At 42.6% G+C, this 20,439-nt stretch overlaps 1 protein-coding gene across 2 annotated transcripts in view; it reads right to left on the bottom strand.

Annotated features, from left to right (window-relative positions):
* Nucleotides 1–1,193: 1,193 nt before the first annotated feature.
* Nucleotides 1,194–20,439, bottom strand: part of STARD13 (StAR related lipid transfer domain containing 13) — a 213,667-nt gene continuing 194,421 nt past the window's right edge. For both annotated transcript variants that reach the window (XM_061628422.1, XM_061628421.1), the window contains exons 11-14: nucleotides 19,032–19,253; nucleotides 17,138–17,355; nucleotides 13,172–13,348; nucleotides 1,194–10,590 (exon numbers count right to left, since the gene is read on the bottom strand). In XM_061628422.1, coding sequence (XP_061484406.1) covers nucleotides 10,473–10,590; nucleotides 13,172–13,348; nucleotides 17,138–17,355; nucleotides 19,032–19,253 — 735 coding nt within the window. In that variant the 3' untranslated portion in view covers nucleotides 1,194–10,472. The remainder of the gene's footprint in view (nucleotides 10,591–13,171; nucleotides 13,349–17,137; nucleotides 17,356–19,031; nucleotides 19,254–20,439) is intronic.

The raw sequence follows: 20,439 nt of genomic DNA, 5'->3' as shown, positions 1-20,439 counted from the left end.
GGAGGGCATGGGACACTCCAGAGCAGCATGTGAAGTGGGGCTGCCTCCTTTCCCTTCCTCCAGCAGGAGCAACAGCTGGATTGGAGTTCCATTTGCAAATGGAAGAAGTCTGGACCCAACCCTATATAAAAAACAAATGCAAAAGCAGGCAGTGGTATAACCATATCTTACATATCCCAGCAGAACTTTGGATCCATTGATGGCAAGGCATTTCATGTGAAAAGTGATGCAACTAGTAAGATGAAACACTGCATAGCTTCACAAGAATCCTAAGATTCTGAAGGCAGCAGGATTTGTCAGTAGTTGTGGAACAGTCCCCTGCAGAATGAGCCTGCTGAGAGGAGTAAAAACATAAGTTAAAAGGAAAAAAAGATTTTTTAAAAATTAAAGTAAGCTATCTGCATTTTTTTCAGTGATGTTTCTAGGACATTTGGAATAAACTGGTAAAACTTAAAAACTGTAAGCAGTTTATAAAAGTCTTACTGAAATCACTTGGGAAATAGAGCAGGACTCTGTAGTTTATGTTGATCAGTCAAGGAAGGATGGACCAATCTGTCAATGTCAATGTCCGCTTCCCTGAGCTTCTCATTTTTTCCAGTCTTAGGTTCAATTCTCCACATTTCTTCATCAGTGTGTGATTTTTTTTAAAAAAAAGTCCTCATGAAAATTCAAAAGTGTTTTAGTGCAAATTTCTCCTAATACACACTTTTTAATGGTATGTTACTTATAATACACCTTTTTGCAAAGCAATTTCCCCTAATATAATGCATTTTTGTATGTTAATTTCAATACATGCATTTATATCCCTACAGTCAAGTCAGTTTCCTTGATTTTAGGAGGCAATTCAAAACAGTGTTTGAGGATCTCTGTGATCAAGATTGCTTTTAATGGATTTTTATTTAATTTTAAGCAACTTTCGGTAATCTTTAAGTGATTTTACGTTATTGTTTTGCCTCTATCTCTCCCCCCCCCCATCTAAAATTTGTGAACACTGGTCAGACAGGGAAGATGTAAAAGTAATATAAAGATGCATAAAATAAACAGCTATTCTTTCTTTACATAGTTGGGGAAGAAAGGGATAGACCAAACATATAACATCTTAACAAATATTATTATACAACAGCATATTAATAAAAAGTAATACTGAAAGTAAATCTAACCCTTCAGCATATGCCACTTTTATTCAGCTCCCAGTTATATATTTACAGGCTTTTTTTTTGACTGATAACAAGACATGAGGTAAAAACAATGAGGTAATATGAGTACATTAAAAACACAATGTCCATATTGACTCAACAATATAACACTTAACAAAATCATGATAGTGTTCTGATAGATAAGCTTAATACTCATTTTAAAAAAGAAAACATACTATTTCACAGATACATGGTTGCTAGATGACACAAGCACATTTACTTGACTTCTATCTCTAAATGTGGGGAGTCAAATGGAATTGTAGCAACAGTCTGAGGTCAAGGTGGACGACACCTCCCATCGCCCCTGGCTATTGACCACGCTGGCTGGGGCTGATAGGAGTTGTAGTCCCCAGTGGATGGATGGCACCATGTTGCCTGGTCTGAGGCAAAGGGCGATGATCCATGTCTCTCCAAACCCAAGTCATTCTAACCCTAGCCAAACCTTTTCTCTACTGAATGCCACATTTAAATTGCAATGTTTAAAGTCCAAATTCTGTTTCAGTCAGAACCTAGTCTACCATAAGAGACAGAGGGTGAGAGGACAGGTAGGAAGAGAGAGAGGGAGAGGGCCTTCTTGGAGGTGATGCTGAGATTCTGGAAGCATCTCCTAGTGGTCATCTACCAGGCTTCCTCTTTGTCTATCTCAATATGATGTTTAAAGATATATTTATTCCAGTCAGTTTTTAAATATGTGATCTATTATTTGTTGGAATTATACTTTGTGACTTGGTTTAAAGATGTTGTGGTTTTTATTGAGTATAATATCTTTATTTGTTTTCAACTTTTTGGAGGGATTTTTTATCAAGAAAATTGCATATAAATAATAAACTCACAATATAAGGGAATATCTTTGCCCCAAAGATGTCATGATGATCCCTGTCCACTATCTCTTCAACTAGGCCCTGTCTAGGTCCAGAGTCTAATAACCTGTTGAAAAGATATTTCTTAGACAAATCAGGGCTAGAAAGATAGCACCAAACTATCATTCTATAGTGACCTCCAAGGAAGGTCAGTCATTCATGACTGGCACTGGTCGATTATATATACAGATGTCATCTGCTATAAAATTTTATTTGTAGCTTAGAAGAACAATTTTCTTCATATTATTTGGTTGCAAATAAGGCTCCATCTGCACTATGCATTTAAAGCAGTAACATACCACTTTAAACAGTCATGCCTTCCCCAAAGAATCCTGGGAACTGTAGTTTGTGAAGGCTGCTGAGAGTTGGTGAAAGATCCCTATTCCCTTCACAGAACTGCAATTTCCACAGTGGCTGAACAATCAATCCTTCTTCCATAGGAATTGTCACACTGTGAAGGGAATGTGTGTGTTATGTACCTTCAAATCAATTACGACTTATGGCAACCCTATGAACCAGCGACTTCCAATAGCATAACAGAACCACCCTGTTCAGATCTTGTAAGTTCAGGTCTGTGGCTTCCTTTATGGAATCAATCCATCTCATTTGGTCATCCTCTTTTTCTACTCCCTTCTGTTTTTCCCAGCATTATTGTCTTTTCTAGTGAATCATGTCTTCTCATTATGTGTCCAAAGTATGATAACCTCAGTTTCATCATTTTAGCTTCTAGTGATAGGGTTTTCCTAACAACTCTCAGCATACTTAACAGACCTGATGCAAGTGGGCGGCCAGGTCGGGCACTCTGTGAGGGCCCTTGAGACACCCTTGCTTAGGCCAAGAGGATGGAGCTCCCGCTTTGTAATCTGTGCCAGTGTCGGGTCACTGAGCCCAGCAACCCGACACTGCTGTGGAGCAAGAGTGCCATCATCCTATGAAACACCTCCCCCCATGCAGCTGGCAAGGGCTTAAATAGGCCTGCTTAGCCCACCTACCTCCTGCATGCATATACTTACCTCGGGTGATGGTAGGTGTGTGTGCACAGCTCACTGACATGACGGGGTGGGAGGTAGGTGGGGTGGGGTGTTGGGAACCATGACAACACAGGCCCAGGGCAACCTTGTGCCCAAGGGCCAGTCATACTTGGTGCCGGCCTGGACCCATAACAAACTACAGCTCCCAGGATTTTATAGGGAATGACAGTTTAAAGTGGTATAATACTGTTTTAAAAGTATAGTGCAGACGGAGCCTCATTGTTATTTCCTCAAGCTTGCAGTGTGATGCTGGACACCTATTTGGGATCAACAGAATTAGATTTTCCCCCTAAAATATTGTGAATTAGCATGATATTTTAGTGATGGACAAAATCTGCACATCCCAATTTGGAATAGGATGTATCCTTTTGAACCTTCTTTGAACAATCTCAGGAAAGTTTTCAATTTTTGAAATTAGAATTACATAGGAACACAGGAAGCCAGCTTCTACTGAGTCAGACCACTGGTCCATCTAGCTCAGTATTGTCTACATTGACTGGCAGTGGCTCTCCATGGTTTCAGGCAGGATTCTCACCCAGCCCTCCTCTGTCTTTCCCAACATCCCCCCAAATGCACAAATTGTGGTGAGGGAAGGCAAATGTAGCCATTTGCTTGTTAAAGCAATCTGTTTATCCTGAAATTCCATCTCTCAGCAGTGGAGGCTTCTGGACATATTCAAACTTCCCATTCAGGGCTGGCCCAAGACATTTTGCTGCCTGAGGTTAAGGATAAAATGGCATCCCACATCTCACATACAGAAGCCACCAGTCCAGCATTTGAATCATACTTAAACCCTGGTGATGGGACAACATCCTCCACCTCAACTGAGGACAGCAAGCTAGCTTAGGGGGCTCAGGGCTAAGCCACATGGCACGCACAGCTATGTCCTCTAACACCTTGCTTCCACTTCACAATCCCCAGCATATGCTGCCTCAGGCGAGTGCCTCACTCTGCCTAATGGTAGAGCTGGCCTCATTTCCATTGTTGATTGGAACTCTGGGGACTGTAGTTTTTTTTATTTGTCTAGATCAGCCTTTCCCAACCGGTGTGCCTCCAGATGTTGTTGGACCACAACTCCCATCTTTCCTGACCATTGGCAATGCTGGCTGAGGCTGATGGGAGTTGTGGTTCAACAACATCTGGAGGCACACTGGTTGGGAAAGGCTGGTCTAGATTAATGCATCAGGACAAATAAAATAAAACAATAAAAAACTACACTGCCTAAAGTGAGCACTGCTGACCCTACACATCTTTATTGAACACTCTTGATTTAATTTTGGGTAGTGTAGGTTCCCCCCCCCAAAGTCCTCCTGGGCAATGAATCAGGAGAAAACCCTACATTTTCCAGAGTTTACATCAGCTGTTTCCACTCCTCACTCACTCCTCCTACAACTTGGTAAGGTTGTGAAAGTGCAGAGGAAGGAAACTGATGGATGGCAGGCATGGTGCTGAACTATCATGAGCTGAGACAAAACACCAAGGGGTGTATGGAAGGGTGGCTTAACTCAGAATTACTTGGGAATTTCTGAGGTGGCAGGGTTCATTTCTGACTCCCTTGCCCCATTTCCCCAAAATTAGTTTTAATCCCCATTTATTTTACAGGTAAAAAAGGCTGGGCAAGGGGTTTGAACTGAATTTATGTCAAGGGATTTTTGATGCTCTTGGAGTATGGTGGCTCTGCCATTTTCATATAGGAAAATAATAACTGCTTGTAGAAAGGTTGGTACAAATTTATGAAGCCAAGTTTCTGCGTTGTAAATGGCTGTCTAAATCAGCCTTCTCCAACCTGGTGCCCTCCATAAGTTGTTGAACTACAACTCCCATACATCCAAGAAAACATGGTCAATGGCCAGTGATGATGGGATATATAGAACAAAATATCTAGCGGACACCAGGTGGGGGACGGACGGTCTACATTATATATTTTATTTATACCAATCCCTGGGGTAAACCTCAGCTCTAACAGAAGTTATTTCTGTACAATCCTGTCAAAGAAGGGATTTTTGACAAGCATGTATACACCACCATCACAAACAACTTCTTGGTATAAATACAGTTAATTTTGAGCACTGAAAATACAAGTAGTTTCCCTGCAAAGCTTTAACAAGTTGCTTCCCTTTGAAATATACATTTACAATAGATATTGCTATATTACTGACAGGAAGCACCTCCAATAATTAAATATGGCTTATCCTCTGGCTTTGAATGGTAATTTCTGCGTTTTGGCTATGACTCTTCAGAATGGCTTCATACGTATTCAGCTATTATGGTGGCTGTACACCGAAGTTAGAGAACATCCCCCCTCCCTCTTTATGTCAACCAACATTTTCCTGCTGGGAATCACTTATGTCTCCTGCTAGACTTGGCACTAGTCTCGTTCCCTTTGTAGTGCCATGCTCCAATATTGGTGTGATTGTGTCAATGAAGTGGCTGTAGATACACCATAGAAAGAAAATGACACATCACATATTTTGGCTTTTTAGTTTCCAGACTTCTTACAGGTGTTGGATGCAGATTGAGGCCAACAACAACAGAATAGGAAGAATTCTGGTCTAGGATTGTATTTAGCCTGGGTCAATAGTGGGGAATGGGGAGAGGTGGCACCATATACCTAGCTTCTCAACAGTGGAGTCACTGTCGCTTACTGGGTCAGTGCTATGTGAGTGCACTGGCAAGAGCTGTTAAGGTTGGCACAGCATCAACCTCCCTGCCACCTTCCCCTTCTCTCTCCCAGTAAGCAGCAGTGATGCTGGTGATGGGAGGCCAGGTGTGCACTGACCCCTCCCCACCAGCTCTTACTGACCTAGGTTGACTATGAAAGTATGGTTTAACATTAACCAGATTGCTGAAAGATGTGACATGGGACTAGTTCACTCTGTGTGCATATAATGTGGACAGATGAAAAAAACCCAATCAAGATCACCTGAGGAGGACTGGGTTTAATTTGTGCCGGGGCCAACCATGCAATAGGCATATCAATGTGACGACTCAGCTCTAGAATATATGAAGGAAGTCCAGATAAATGTGATCCTGAACAGCTCAAAGTGCATTTCTTTTCCCATTGAGTAATTCTGGTTTTTCTTCAAGATAAGGGGAAAGGCTTCCAGATAAGTGGGTGGTATTTTTGGACAGACTAGGTATCTGGACATCTTTTTTAAGAAATGAAGTATTGGGAGCAGACACCAAGGTGCACGGCCTAATGGTCATGGTATGGGCATCATCTAGAAATTTTTAGAAATCTGTACAGGGTCAGGCATATCCTATAGTACTGAGATCACAAAGATCAAATGTAATATTTGCAGACTATAGTAACCACAGCCTCCCATATAAAGCTATTTCTGCACTATGATAAAAAATACTCATGCTTCATGTATAATATCACCATCATTTTGCTAGCAGACCACCTGTGCTTCAACAGCTGTGTGACATGCAGAAAGTGAAACTTTTTGCAGGTGTGAGGAACCTTTGGCTCTCCAGATATTGTTATCTACAGCTCCCATCATCCCTGGCCATTGCCATGCTTGCTGGGGTGAGTTGTACTTCAGCAATATCTGGAGGGCCAGAGGCTCCCTATGCCTGCATTACTGCATCTTGACATGCTGGAAAAAGTTCTGTTGAATTAATTTATGCTTGCTAATGGTGCTGTTAAAGGTAAAGACATCTGTCAGAAAAAAAAAGAAATAGGCAATCCTCTTCTTGCAGGAAAATTCACAGTACTCTACTGAATCAAATTCAATGGCACATTTTGATTGACTAAAAATAATGAATAAAAGCATTGACAGCACCATCCTGTGCATGTCTGCTCAGAAGTATGCCCCACTGAGTTCAATAGGGTCTACTCCTAGGTGCGTATAAACTTGCAGTCTCAATAAACAAACTTGTATCACAATGCATAGAAAGTCAGGGTGAATCTGACTTTGATTTGTATGAAAATAACTGCATATTTTAAACTAAATTAGGAATAAAACTGCATTTTTGTTGTATGCTAGCTTTTGTCCTTTCTTTTTTTAAAAACTCTGTCTCCATAAATTACTTCAAAAATCATGATTGTTTTTAAAGCATTTTCCCGTTTTCAGAATTAGAAATAAGTAGTCCTTGAATAAATATTGCCAATGGACCCTTACAGTCCTAGAACATCAACATCTGATCCTGTTTTCATTCAGGAGAAACAAAATGACATCCTGAAAAAGGTTGCTGTTCTAGTGTGCTTACTTCTGTCCCATTGAAATGGGAGCGATTTACTTGCAAGTCAAGCATTTAGGATCCAGGCATAAGGCCATTGTATGAAAAGGGGCCATTCAATTAAAAGCTGAACGTTGGAAGATTCGAGATAGACAAGTACTTCTTCACACAATGCATAGTTAAACTATGGGATTTGCTCCCGCAAGAGGTAATGGTGGCCACTGAATTGAATGGCTTTAGAAGTGGATTAGACAGATTCATGGATGATAAGGCTATCAGTGGCTACTAGCAAATGATGACTATGTTGTACCTTCACTGTTACTGGCAATTGCAGATGTGGAAAGTACTGCTGCACTCTTGTCTTACTTGTGGGCTTCCATTGGCATCTGGCTGGCCACTGTGAAAACAGGATGCTGGACAAGATGGGCTTTTGGCCTGATCCACCCAGCTCTTATGTTCTTAAAGGTTCTCCAGATTTACCACCTCTTCCCAGAGAGTGCTATTACACCTTTTACGACACATTATAAAAAATGTTTTTATGTGTTTAGTGAAAAACTTGTTAAGGTTGTAATCCTATGCACACTTCCTAGGAGTAAGCTCCATTAAACTCAGTGGGGCTTATTTCTGAGTAGGCATGCATAGAGTTGCCAGGTAGAAGATCTAGTTCCTATTGTGCAGATAGAAACACAGCTCAACATAGTTTTTGACACAATGGGGATATTAGTTTGTGTTTATATAGGCAGGACTTCCAAATTTAATACTTTAAGACTACTGTTAACAACAACAGCTATAAAGTTGTTCTCATTTCTAAGCTGCCCAATATTGCTAGGAGGAATGTTGGCTGGCAATGATTGTGTAACAATTTCTTTAGACCAGTAGCCCATTTTGTGCTAACTAATTGCTGCAATGCTAGTACAACATCATGCTTACTAATGTGTTGGTACGGCTGTTGCTATATCCCAAGGTAAAGCTCCAGCTCAGAGACAGTCATTGTTAAGCCTCATTAAAATCAATGAGACGACTTAGACAACACAAGTAATGGACAAACTTCTCTGTGCTCAGTTTGCATGGGCTTGGCCAACTGTGCAAATTTTTACAATGTTGGAAAATAGGTAAGTTTCCATCACATCCCCCAGCACTGGGACCACAATGCAGAGAGTACAAATCCTCCTCCCTTGTCGCCACTACATTGAACTCCCTTACCTAGGGCGCAATCCAATTAGCATTTACACCGGGCTGAGGGGAGATGGAAGTGGCAGAAGCTCGGCTCAGCCAGGGCTCAGCCAAAACTGGCATAAGTGAAGCCAGTGTAAGTTGGTGTAAGTCCTGAAAAAGGGGCGTGTTGGGGTGTGTTAGGGGAGGGGCCGAGGTGAGGGGACTTGGGCCACATTCAATTTGGGTCTGGAGCACTCCTACAGGTCCCAATTCAGGCAAAAGTTTCACCAGGAAAAAAATCAGTCTAAGAAAATAAATACAATATAAGTTAATGGAGAAGGCTTATTCCCTGGTCAGGGTATTTGGGAGAGCAGGCTTTTATTTGCTGGTCCCTGCATGCAGCTTACAGCAGAGCTGGCGTTCAGCCATCCCAGAAGCTCCTGAACGGAAATTGGATGCGGTGGATCTTTATGCTGGCTTCTCTTTCACAGGCACCACGTATGCCAGCTTCCCCTGAGTTGGATTGCTCTGCCTGTTGCTGTTGCTGTGAAAGGTATCTCATTTCTCCACTTTACTGGCTAGTGCTTCTTTCTCCTTCCTGTCATGGCTCTTGGAATGCTGCCACAGCAGCATCTTGACTGCCACTGTCCCATAAAATGGCTCTTTGAAAGGCTTGTAGTACCTGAAATGCTTCCGCAGGATTGTGCCAGGTGCCAGGGAGGGAGGTAGACAGACATACACCCCTGCTTCTGCTGCCACTGGAACAGCTGGAAGTGAGTGTGTTAGGAGTTCTTGTCAAGCTTGGATTATAATTCTAGCCAGAGAAAAACTATGGGGCTACAATGCTTTTCACATATAGAAGGTGAGCATTATGAGTCTGGAAATTATTTTGTTGTTATTACTAATTTTCATTACGCATAGGCCAGTAAAGGCTCACTTCCAGTTCCATCTGTTTCAATGAAACTTAAATGAGTAATTTTCTCTGAATTGAAAGCTAAATCTCTAGGATTTCAAGCCACAAAGCCTTAAACTACATACTGTTTGCTCTAGAATATCCCTATGGATGGCAAGACTGTTCTGGTTTGAAGGCCCACCCTTACACTGCAATTCTAAGCAATGGTTATTGGTTTTGGTAAGCAAGATCTTAATGTCACATTTTGTGGTGGCACAAAAGCTCAACACTTGGTTCATCAACTGTTCTACGCACTTCTTTGTTACCATGGTGTCTAAGAATTAGCCCAATAGTCGTAGTAAATATCTGAATATTCCAAATAGTAAGCTTTCAGCTGATCCTGTAACTTCTCTGTTCCTTTTGTTAAAGGCAATTGGCATATATTTTCAGCTGCTATCTTCTGCAGGCCATTGTAGATGATTGTTTGCCAAATGATAATGAGATAACTTTCTATCTGACCAGACTGCTATTCTAATGTTCATTACACTTCTCTCAACTCTTAATGGCCCCTTCTCAACCCAGCATGCCCATCTCCTTATAACCTGTACAAACATGGGGTCGGCTTAAGTACTCCAGTTGTTGCTAGCCATCACACTGATGATGTCATAGTGTTAACAATAATAGCAAATGCTGTTTACAAAAGCTGGGAGATCTTGAGATCTAGCAGAGTGAAAATAATTCCAAACAGATGCAGAAAAATTCTTCTAGAAAGCCCTATCTTATATACAAAACTTATTATATATACATAATATTATATATATGTGTGTGTGTCTGTGTAGGAAGATATTATACATAGCGAAGTCTATACAATATTTACATCTCTTATTTACACTTTAAAATAAGCTTCTCGGAAGCTTTTAAATATTAAAATTATGCAATGCAAACGAAATGTCAACAAGTCAGATTATAAAGCCTGAAGAAATTTCTTGGGCAAATGTTCTTCAATGAAGGAGCAGATACAGGACATGGGGGAAACTGAGTGAAATTACCAGACCATGGCAGAGCCTTCCAAGCAATCCATGCTTGGTTATTGCACAAATGAAATAATCCAGTGGCTCTAGTTTGTGGAATTCCATACTTGCAGGGTCTCCATCACTCAGATTTTTGTTTCTGGTCCCTCAGCAATCAGCGGTTGAAATGAATTCTTGATATTAGCAACTTCAGCTGCACAGATATGTCCAAAGCCTTTGTTGTACCACTCTAATGAATGACCTCTGAAGAGAAGTAGAGGAAAAATTACTGTAAAAATGTTCCTCCTCCTCAGCTTCATCCGAACAGTAGAACATAAATGCTAACAAAACAGAGATGGAAATCTCATGCACACTATCCACCTATGGTCATGGACTAAAAACTCCACTACACAGAATAAAATTTAAATTTCCCCCAATATAGACCCAATATTTAGACTGTTGGGCTTGAATCTAAAAAACCTGGGTTCAAATCCCCCCTCTCAAGCATAATTCAAAGGGTGGGGCCCTCTGTATTTCTGCTGTGCTTTTCTGTACTATTTGGAGAGCATCCTCATGTCTGAAAGAAAGTAGACCCAGGACAGTAACTCCTGGGCATTTATTTAATGCAAGTTTTCAGACACACAGGTGCTCTTCAAATGCACAAAAAAATGTGATTAACCCACAGTGGGAAAACAGAGGCACATCTTGTGTAGCAAGTGAAGTGTTCTTCAGACTTCTTGGGTGGTTATCTGGACAATTTTCTCATCTATAAAATGGGAATGATGGCAGTGTTGTTATGAGGACAAACAAGAAAAACAAGCTTGGGACCCTCACACAGATTACAATCCTGTGCCTGGTCACAAATGCATAAACATGACTAGTTCACTTGAATTCTGTTTTCATAACTGGGTGCAGGGCTGCAGGCTAAAACTACAATACAAAATGTTTAAAGATAATAATACTTGTCAACTTTACTGCACTGAGTGGAAAGATCAGCTCAGTGAGGAAGTGATACATTATTAATTTACAGCTCTTAGGAAATAAACACTTAGATTGAATAACACAGAATGAAGGGAGCTTCAAGATAACACATCTGAGTGCTTAAGTATAGTTCTATCCAGAAAAGTGTGATTATATAGTTATCTACTGATTTCTAGAAATGTATTTAAATCACAGAGAAGAAATCCCCCCACAACTGCTACTTCTTTTATAATCCTCCTGGTATTCAAAATACAAATCAGATTCTTTAAGTACAAAAGAATGCACCAATGGCAAAAGTACTGAAGGACAGATAAGATCAGGGATGGGGAACCTGTGGTCCACCATATGTTGCTGGACTCCCAGCTCCCATCAGCCCCAGCCAGCATGGCCAATGATGCGGGATGATGGGAACTGTAGTCCAGCAAAATCTGGAGGGCCACAGGTCCCCATCCCTCGATTAGAACATGGTTGCATTGGACAATGATGGCTCCTTTGCAGCACACATGGCTGCAAGTACATAAGACTCTACAAATCACCCTACCTCTAGAGTTCTGCTCATCTAGGATAAACCATAGTGTTAATTATATACCATGCTTTGCACAATTCTTGGGCTCATGCACTTCTCTCTCCTCTGTTACTACACTACAGTTACTGAAAGAAGGGAACCTCAGCTAATGATCCTGGCTTGGTTCAATAAACACTAACCCCAGTTTGTTGTGGTTTGGAAAAAACAAGAAACAGGTTAGTTAAAAGTAGAAGTGAAAATTTATAATCTCTCCCTTGCAGCCATGGTAGAGAGGATGGGGGAGTGTTCAAGCCGAAACCTTGAGCACACAATGTTAAACTATGACTGAGCATTAAGTGCAAACAAAGCCCTAATGTTGTGTAGTTACTTTTTATATTGTGCTTGAAATTGGCAGACAGCATAACAGAAGAAACCCCTGTGTGTAAAATACAGGATGCTGTTGTGGCAATGTTTATGCAAGAAGACACACTTTGTATTGCCACTGCTGTACATATCGCTTGGCTGCTCAGTCAAAATCCTTACTTCAGAGTAGTCTCACAGAGTCTATCATTTATGGACTCAAGAATTCTCTATCGTTTGTAAGTTACAAAATAGTGGTCAGGTATCAACTGCTGGAATCAGGGAGAGGGGGACCTTGTAAGGTTGTTATACAGATTATAAAACCAAACTAAAAAATTGTCATGCCAGTAGCAGCTGGCAGTGCACAGCAGGGTGGAGTGTCATAGCCCACTTGGCTTCCCAATACAGAGGTCACTGCTGGTAATGGAGACGGAAAGGGGTGAGGTGGCAGGAGGTTGGTGCATTGCAGGCACAGTGGCGGGAGTGTTGGATCTGCTGTGCCTGCACTAACCTCCCCACTGCCTCCCTCCTCCCCCTCTCGGTTACAAGCAGTGACCTCTGTGTTGGGAAGCCAGATGAGCCACACGTCTCCACCATGCTCTGCCCTGCAGGCTGCTACTAAGTGAAACTTTCCAGCCACATCATTTTTTGTGATAAACAAAGGTTTTTATCAAATAAATTTGACTGACTGATATGAGGAAATGGTATGTGCCAGTTGACCAACCACACCACTTGCACATGGTTGACCAACTGTTCAGAAACTGAGCTTAACTGACAATACTTTGGGAGGTGCACAGTTGCCTGAGAATAAATGCCACTGGACTGAAGGTAGTACAATGCTGAGTCAGCACTTCTTGTACTGGCTTTTGTATTAACCAAAAGGGCAGAAGTTATTTATCTTAACTGCACTCCCCTAACTTTGCTGCCAAGCAATGCTCAGAAATGCTAGTTCTGTGCATGAACACTGCTGACCAGTGGCTTGGCACCGATCATACTTACTTGAGGTCAATCCTGCAAATGTGTGTCAGGCGGGATTTTCCAGAGCCACAAGGCTCTATTAAGTACTGGGAATCCATAACAACTGCTCGCACACCTCCCATCAGAGGTGCTTCTTCATGTTCTACAGAGACAGCCACTAATATGCACATCCCCTTCGGCAAATCCATTCTCCATGTCCTGTTAAAACAGGGTTTTAAAAGGAAAATGTTAATTGGAGGGGAAGAACTATTAAAAATAATATCTAGCCTTGCACCTCTGTTTTCAGTTGTGTACTTGCTCCAGTACAGTATTTGCCCACAGTGATGTAGAAGACTGGTTTGAGGAAAGAGAGAAGAGCAAATATGGCTCCTGTGGGAGCCTGGTATGTTACAAAATAGCTGTCACATCCACAAGAGCAGAAAAAGAGGCCACAAACTGCTGTAAGCAACCTCTCCCACCATCAATGGAAAAAAGGCACTCACAGAGAGCTCTTTATACCTGTTCTTGAGAATGGACACAAGGATGGATGTCCAGTCCATCTTTACTGTTGGCACATCTTCAAGTGCCATACACCCACCTCTGCCAACCAGGTACCCTTCGGATGTTTCTGACTACAAGCCCCATCAGCCTGAGATGAGCTATAGACAAAAATCTGGAGCAGCACTTTTTGAGCCAGTGGGCACATCTGAAATTTTAAGAAACTGCTGTGAGTGCCAGTCACAAAATGGCTGCTCTCTCTCTCTCTCTCTTTCTGTGGCCTAACACAAAATGGCTGCCACACATAAAAGAGCAGAAAAAGAGACAGAAACACAAAATGTATAGGCATACCCCTCATTAATGGGACAATGACACCTACATCAGCCACCACCATGCTCATTCACAGAGAGAGGCCCTTTGCCCTTCTCCTCTGTTCAGAATGGAAGAGAGGGTGGGTGTCTAATCCTGGTATCCAATAAAATATGGGCATGTTTGAGGGGATGTGTTCAGTGTAGCAGGAGCTGAACCAGTGCAAAGAGGAACTGAGCAGCAAGAGCAAGTCTCTCACGCATGATAGATTTTTGAGGGAATATTTACTTCTGTGGGTCCCTTAGGAGTTACTGATGGGTACACTGCTGCAGGCCCGGTGCCAGCAGGCAGCCAGGTTGGGCACTGGCAGAGAGTCCCATCGGCTGAGAGAGGCCCCTGCTGCTAGGTCTGTGGGGGTGTAGCTCCTTCTCTGTGATCTGTGCTAGCATCAGTTTGCAGAGTGGGAGCCTCCCCTGCCGATGACGCGGCTGGCTGTAGTACATCCCGTGTTGGAGTGCTGCCGGGGGCTTAAATAGGCTGAGCTGCATTAATGCTGATGTGTGCTTACCATCGCCCCAGATGGCGGCACTGTTGTCAACATGCCCCTGCCACCATATTGGTTGATGGAAGGCAAGTGCATGCAATGAGCTAACACAGCTAGGTCTATTTAAGCCCCTGATGGTGGCAGCCATAGTGCCGTGCATTGCCGCCGTCTTTGAGGGCCCGCTGCACTCTTGTGCTGGCGCTGCTTGTACTGCACTGGCAATCCTTGAATCCAATTTTAAGAGAAAGAGATGGATTTCTCAGGATTTTGTTTTTAATTTAATTTAATTTATTGGATTTCTTAGTCGCCCATCCAGCCACTCTGGGCGATGTACAAAATGAACAAAATAACACAAAATGACACACCAATACAATAACATTAAAATCTAAAAGCAATAATGATAAAATCTAACCCACCCCAAAGGCCTGCCTGAAGAGCCAGGTCTTCACGGCCCGGCGGAAACTCATTGTAGAGGGGGCCTGGTGGAGATCATTTGGAAGGGGGCCACAATTGAAAAAGCCCTCTCTCTGGTCCTCACCAGTCTAGCTGTTTTGACTGGTGGGATAGAGAAAAGGTCTTTTGAGGCCGATCTTGTTAGGCGGCATAGCTGATGATGCTGGAGGCGCTCCTTCAGACAGACTGGGCCAAAACCGTGTAGGGATTTAAAGGTCAAAACCAACACCTTGAATTGGGCCCGGCAAGCAACTGGTAGCCAGTGCAACTCTCTGAGCACTGGAGTTATGTGATCTCGCCGGCAGCTGCCTTTAATCAGGCACACCGTTGCGTTCTGAACCAGTTGCCGCTTCCAGACCGTTTTCAAGGGTAACCCCAAGTAGAGCGCATTACACTAGTCAAGGCGAGAGGAGACCAGGGCATGTACCACCGATGGGAGCAGATGACTGGGATACAGATGGAGTTGATACAGTGCTGCCCGGCTCACAGCCAAAACCTGAGCTTCCATGGACAGTTTGGAGTCAAGAATGACCCCGAGGCTGCAGACCTGGTCTTTTAGGGGCAGTTGTACCCCATTGAGCACCAGGTCCAAATCCCCTAACCTTCCCTTGTCTCCCACAAACAGTACCTCGGTTTTGTCAGGGTTCAGTTTCAGCTTATTCCTTCCCATCCAGGCACTCACCAACTCCAGGCACTTGGACATGGTTTCTACAGCCAACCTCGGTGAAGATTTAAATGAGAGATAGAGCTGTGTGTCATCCGCATATTGGTGACATCATAGCCCAAATCTCCTGATGATAGCCCCCAGCGGCTTTATATAGATGTTAAATAGCATCGGGGAGAGGATGGAGCCCTGCGGCACCCCACAAGTGAGAGGCCAAGGATCCGAAACCTCATCCCCCAATGCCACTCTCTGGTACCTATCAGAGAGGAAGGAACAGAACCACAGCAGAACAGTGCCCCCTATGCCTAACCCCTCCAATCTGTACAAAAAGATACCGTGGTCAACGCTGTCAAAAGCCGCTGAGAGATCCAGGAGGATGAGGAAGGTGCCTTCACCCCTATCCAACGCTCTCCTCATATCATCCACCAAGGTGACCAAGGCTGTTTCAGTCCCATGTCCAGGCCTGAAGCCTGACTGAAATGGATCCAGATAATCCGCTTCCTCCAAGCGCGCTTGCAACTGCTTTGCCACCACCCGCTCAACCGCCTTGCCCAAGAATGGTAAGTTTGAGATTGAGCGAAAGTTGTTTAAATCTTGGGGATCCAAGGACGGCTTCTTTAAAATTGGTTTTATTACTGCCTCCTTGAGAGCTGATGGCATCACGCCCTCTTCCAAAGACGCATTTACCATCGCCTTGACCCCCTCGCCCAGTCTATTCTTGCAGTTCATGATGAACCACGATGGGCAGGGATCGAGTAAGCAGGTGGTTGGCCTTAAGGTTGCAAGCACCTTGTCCACTTCATCAGAAGGAGAAGCTGGAACCGACCCCACATCACCGGAAAACCACTGGCTGACTCTGGCTCACTCACTGTATCCACAGTGTGCGGAATCGTACTCTTTAGACGATCGATTTTATCCGCAAAGTGCTTTTAAACTGGATCTCAAGCCAGATTGTCTACCTGTCTCAGTCCTGATGGATTTAGGTCTGTCTTGGGGGGGTGGGGGGAGAATAAGGCTGTGTCAGATTTTAAAAACTGCTCTGGAAAGATGGGGTCAGGGGATAGACTGTGCAGAACAAGGAAAATAAAGATGGGCTGAAATCTAATCCAACATTTCCTCAATTTTGTGGTCCTCTAGTCCTCGTCCCCCAACCCCAGCAGAGGAAGATGTCTCCACTTGTAAGCACTTCTTACACAGTACTGGGGGCTGGGGAGGGAGAAGCTGAAGTAACACATAAGAAGGAAAGCAAAACCAGAACAACTGCTTCAGAGGCATTTATACTATACACAGCTACATAAATTAAACAGACCTTGTTTGAGTAAGTAAGCTGATATTTATGGTTTTATGGATACATGTAATAGATAATGCTCAGGCTAGAAGGTGCATAGTTTAAAAAACAAATACATTAGAAAGTCATTTGGGGCAAAACATATTAATTGAAGAATAAAGCCCCAAAGGCAAATGTATAAATGTGCAAATATATAAATAAGAAATATGCCTTGGCAGTAAGGGTGCTGCTTCCACCACTAAATTAATTTACCTGAGGACTAAAAAGTCTCTAGGAGGATGGGGAGCCATGCTGTTCAAAACATATTGGTAGATCTCAGTCTGCTTATCCAACGTTTCAATGATTTTCCATTGCAAGAAATCATCATCCCAAAGATGCCGTTCTCTTAGCACACGGTTCAGCACAACAGACGGAGGGGCCTCGACTTCTACAGATGCCTTCCATAGCCTTAATGGATTTCCATCTCCAACCTTAATTAAGGGAGCAGGGTGGGATGGAGGAGGGGAAGAGGAGGAGATGCTATGTTACCTGTACAGAACAAGATAAAGGAAAGAATCCAAAGAACTCTGTCTGTGTGCCTCAGGTACTTCTGCTTGTCTCCAGGATATTTATGTCAATGCCCCCTGCAGTCAGCAACCTGTACTATTTTGGGTGCCGCTCTGGAAGGTCCCTCCACAAGCTGATTTTGGGGTGTACAAAGGATCGATGGAGCAGAAGGCCCCTCAAAATGGCAGTGCATGTTGATTATGAATTGAAATCCAATATATGCCTGTAAACTGTATTGTTGAGCTATGTGAAACCCCATGTTAAATGTAACTATGTAGCAAAATTATTAAATATGGTCAGAATACTAGTGGGAGAACACTGGATCCACTACCAACAATGGATATGTAAAAACCATCAGTAAGTATAAGCTGACATATTTTAAATATCTAAGTCAAGGATATGGAATCTGTGGCCAGTCAGATGTTGTTGGATTCCCCAGGCAGCATTGCCAATGGACAGGGATGATGGGAGTTGTAGTTCAATAACATCTGAAGGGCTATAGTTACCCTTGAACTAAGGGATGGGAAGATCAACTCAAAGGATACTCTTCAACAACAATGGAGACTATAAGGGCTCATCTACATGGTGGTTTAGTGTGTGTTTGGTGCTACTCACATCTCCTTTTAATTCGCATGGTTGACATGATGTTACTGGCAAACAGAAGCTATTAGTTTTCCACCTTTAAATCTGTACTAACCCAATCCTCTGATAATATAAAAAGGGAAGGAAAAAACATCTTCACTCCGTATCCCTAGTGCTCGCAGACACTTTGCTCCAATGCTTTTAGGTGGATGTGTCAATCCCCCTCTTCACGCCCACTCCCTCCTCCTCCTCTCATTCATTTTATTTCCTGTAGGCTGAAAGGCCACTTCTGGCTGCTCTCCCCCATTCTGCTAGCCTTTTTTATGTTGCTGCAAACAATTCCTTACTTTTCTTTCCCCCCTAACTTGTGCGCAAAAGCTTAACACTACTCAAACAAAGATTTGTATTTCAGCTGTATTGTACCAGTAAAAATACAAATAATCACACTTCCAGGTTGTTGTTGTTTTTAAATGAAACTTACTGGTAGAACAAACTGAGCATGCTTGGTGCCAAGTAACCAGAGGAAGTGGAAATGTTAAATTAGAGCGTGTGGTCATTAGGAAACTGTGTGATTGATCCTTCCCCTCAGTGTGAATAGAAAACACTGTGTTGCAGCTAGTATTGAGCCCTAACTGTGGATGATGCAAATAGAAAATGGAGGTAAAAATTCTCCCATGTGGATAAGCCCTTAATCAGATATCGGAATTTTTGGAATGCTAAACTTAACACATTTTTCTTTCTGAAAATGCTAGACATGAAATGCTGGCTCTAATGTAAATCAGTCTCTTTTATAGGCATGATTTGAATGTGTTTTGACAGTTTTCCATTAAGAAAACCTCTCTCTCTCTCTCTCTTACATTTTATGATTATATAAACAAATTAATTAAAACTACAGTGCAGGCATAGGTCTTTGGATCCTGGCCAATGTTTTTTTTTCTGGGAAGGTAGAGGTTAAACTTGGGGTCTCCAGAGGATATCACACAGAATTGGACAGATGATTTTTGGTTGCAGAAACTACCTTTTTGTAGCACAGGTCTGTATTTTCTATGCTAGAACGAGCAACCCATCCTTTGAATTTCTCCTTAGCGTCTTTACAAAGGTTCTGCATAAGACTTTCCAAGTAGGTCTGATAATTTCCACCTTCTTCATCCATTTGCTTGCCCAGGTCCTCCAGAGTTGGAGAATGCACTTCAGCCTCAACATAGGAATTCCGAGACTGTGTTACCATCTCATGTGGGATCTGTTCAAAAGAGTAAGAGGGTGGGGGAAGAGGCTCAGATGAAAGAATTAATTTCATCTGAGGGGATTGAACCTGGGACTTTCTGTGTTCAAGAGAGATGTCCTACCGCTTAGCTATGACCCTTCCCTAAAGACTTCCCAATTTCAGAAATTATCATTCCAACTTGTATATAGGTTCAAATGTTATGTCTTGCCAACTGGGCTTCTCTTCTATCTCAAAAAATTCTAGCTAGGTTTCAATTCCAAAAATTATTCCATAGAAATTCTATCTGGAAACACAATCTCTCTGGTACTAATCATAATATTAATAATATCTAAATTCTAAAATGGAATACCAAAAGTGTTAGAATGCCCTGCTACTAGAGTTCTGTTCAGGTATTGTTCTCCCACCCTTCCATTATCATCAGGTATGGGAAAGAGCTGGGGAACACTACCTGCTCCCCCCCAACTGCATCCATCTCTGTCCACCACTTTTGGGGAATCTGGTCTACTCAAGCAGAAGAGAGGAACATAGTAAGTTACCTTATACTGAGTCAAATCATCGGGTCCATCTAACTCAGTACTGTCTACGCTGACTGGCAGTGACTTTCCAAGGTTTCGGGCAGGGTTCTCTCCCAGCCTTACCTAGAGTTCCCAGGGACTGAACCCGGGCCCTTCTATGTGCAAGGCAGATGCTCTACCACTGAGCTACAAGCCTGCCCCAAAGTTATCATCCAACTTGTATATAGGTTCAATGTTATGTCTTACCAACTGGGTTTCTCAAAGAAGAGCTAGTTTTTTTATTTTATTCTGTACTAAAGGAACTTTGTTCTGATCCAGCAGGACTAAAAAATCATACTGAAATATGGAGATGTTTTAAAGCGATTGTAATCTTTTTTTGATGGAAAAGGTCGATCATAATTAAGCACAATGAAATCATTTTACTCACTGGAAGGGTGTTTCTCTGGGGGCACTAGGACATGCCAACTGGGTATTGTCTTCCTTTCCCAGCAATAGGAGAGGAAGACAATATCAACTTGGGGGTGTCCTAGTGCTCACTGGAGAAAATTCTTATCCAACTAGAGTCCTTGGAATATATTGAGCTATATGTCAACATAAATATATGAATAAAATAAACAATGATGAAGAAAGGCAGAGAGGAAACGGCGTACAGATGCTTCCAGAAGAACAAAATATGAGTGTGAAAA

This window comes from Rhineura floridana, chromosome 5, assembly GCF_030035675.1.
Source record: "Rhineura floridana isolate rRhiFlo1 chromosome 5, rRhiFlo1.hap2, whole genome shotgun sequence".
Taxonomy (NCBI): domain Eukaryota; kingdom Metazoa; phylum Chordata; class Lepidosauria; order Squamata; family Rhineuridae; genus Rhineura; species Rhineura floridana.
The sequence above is the reverse complement of the archived record's forward strand: the minus strand, read 5'-3'. Positions and strand labels throughout refer to the sequence as shown.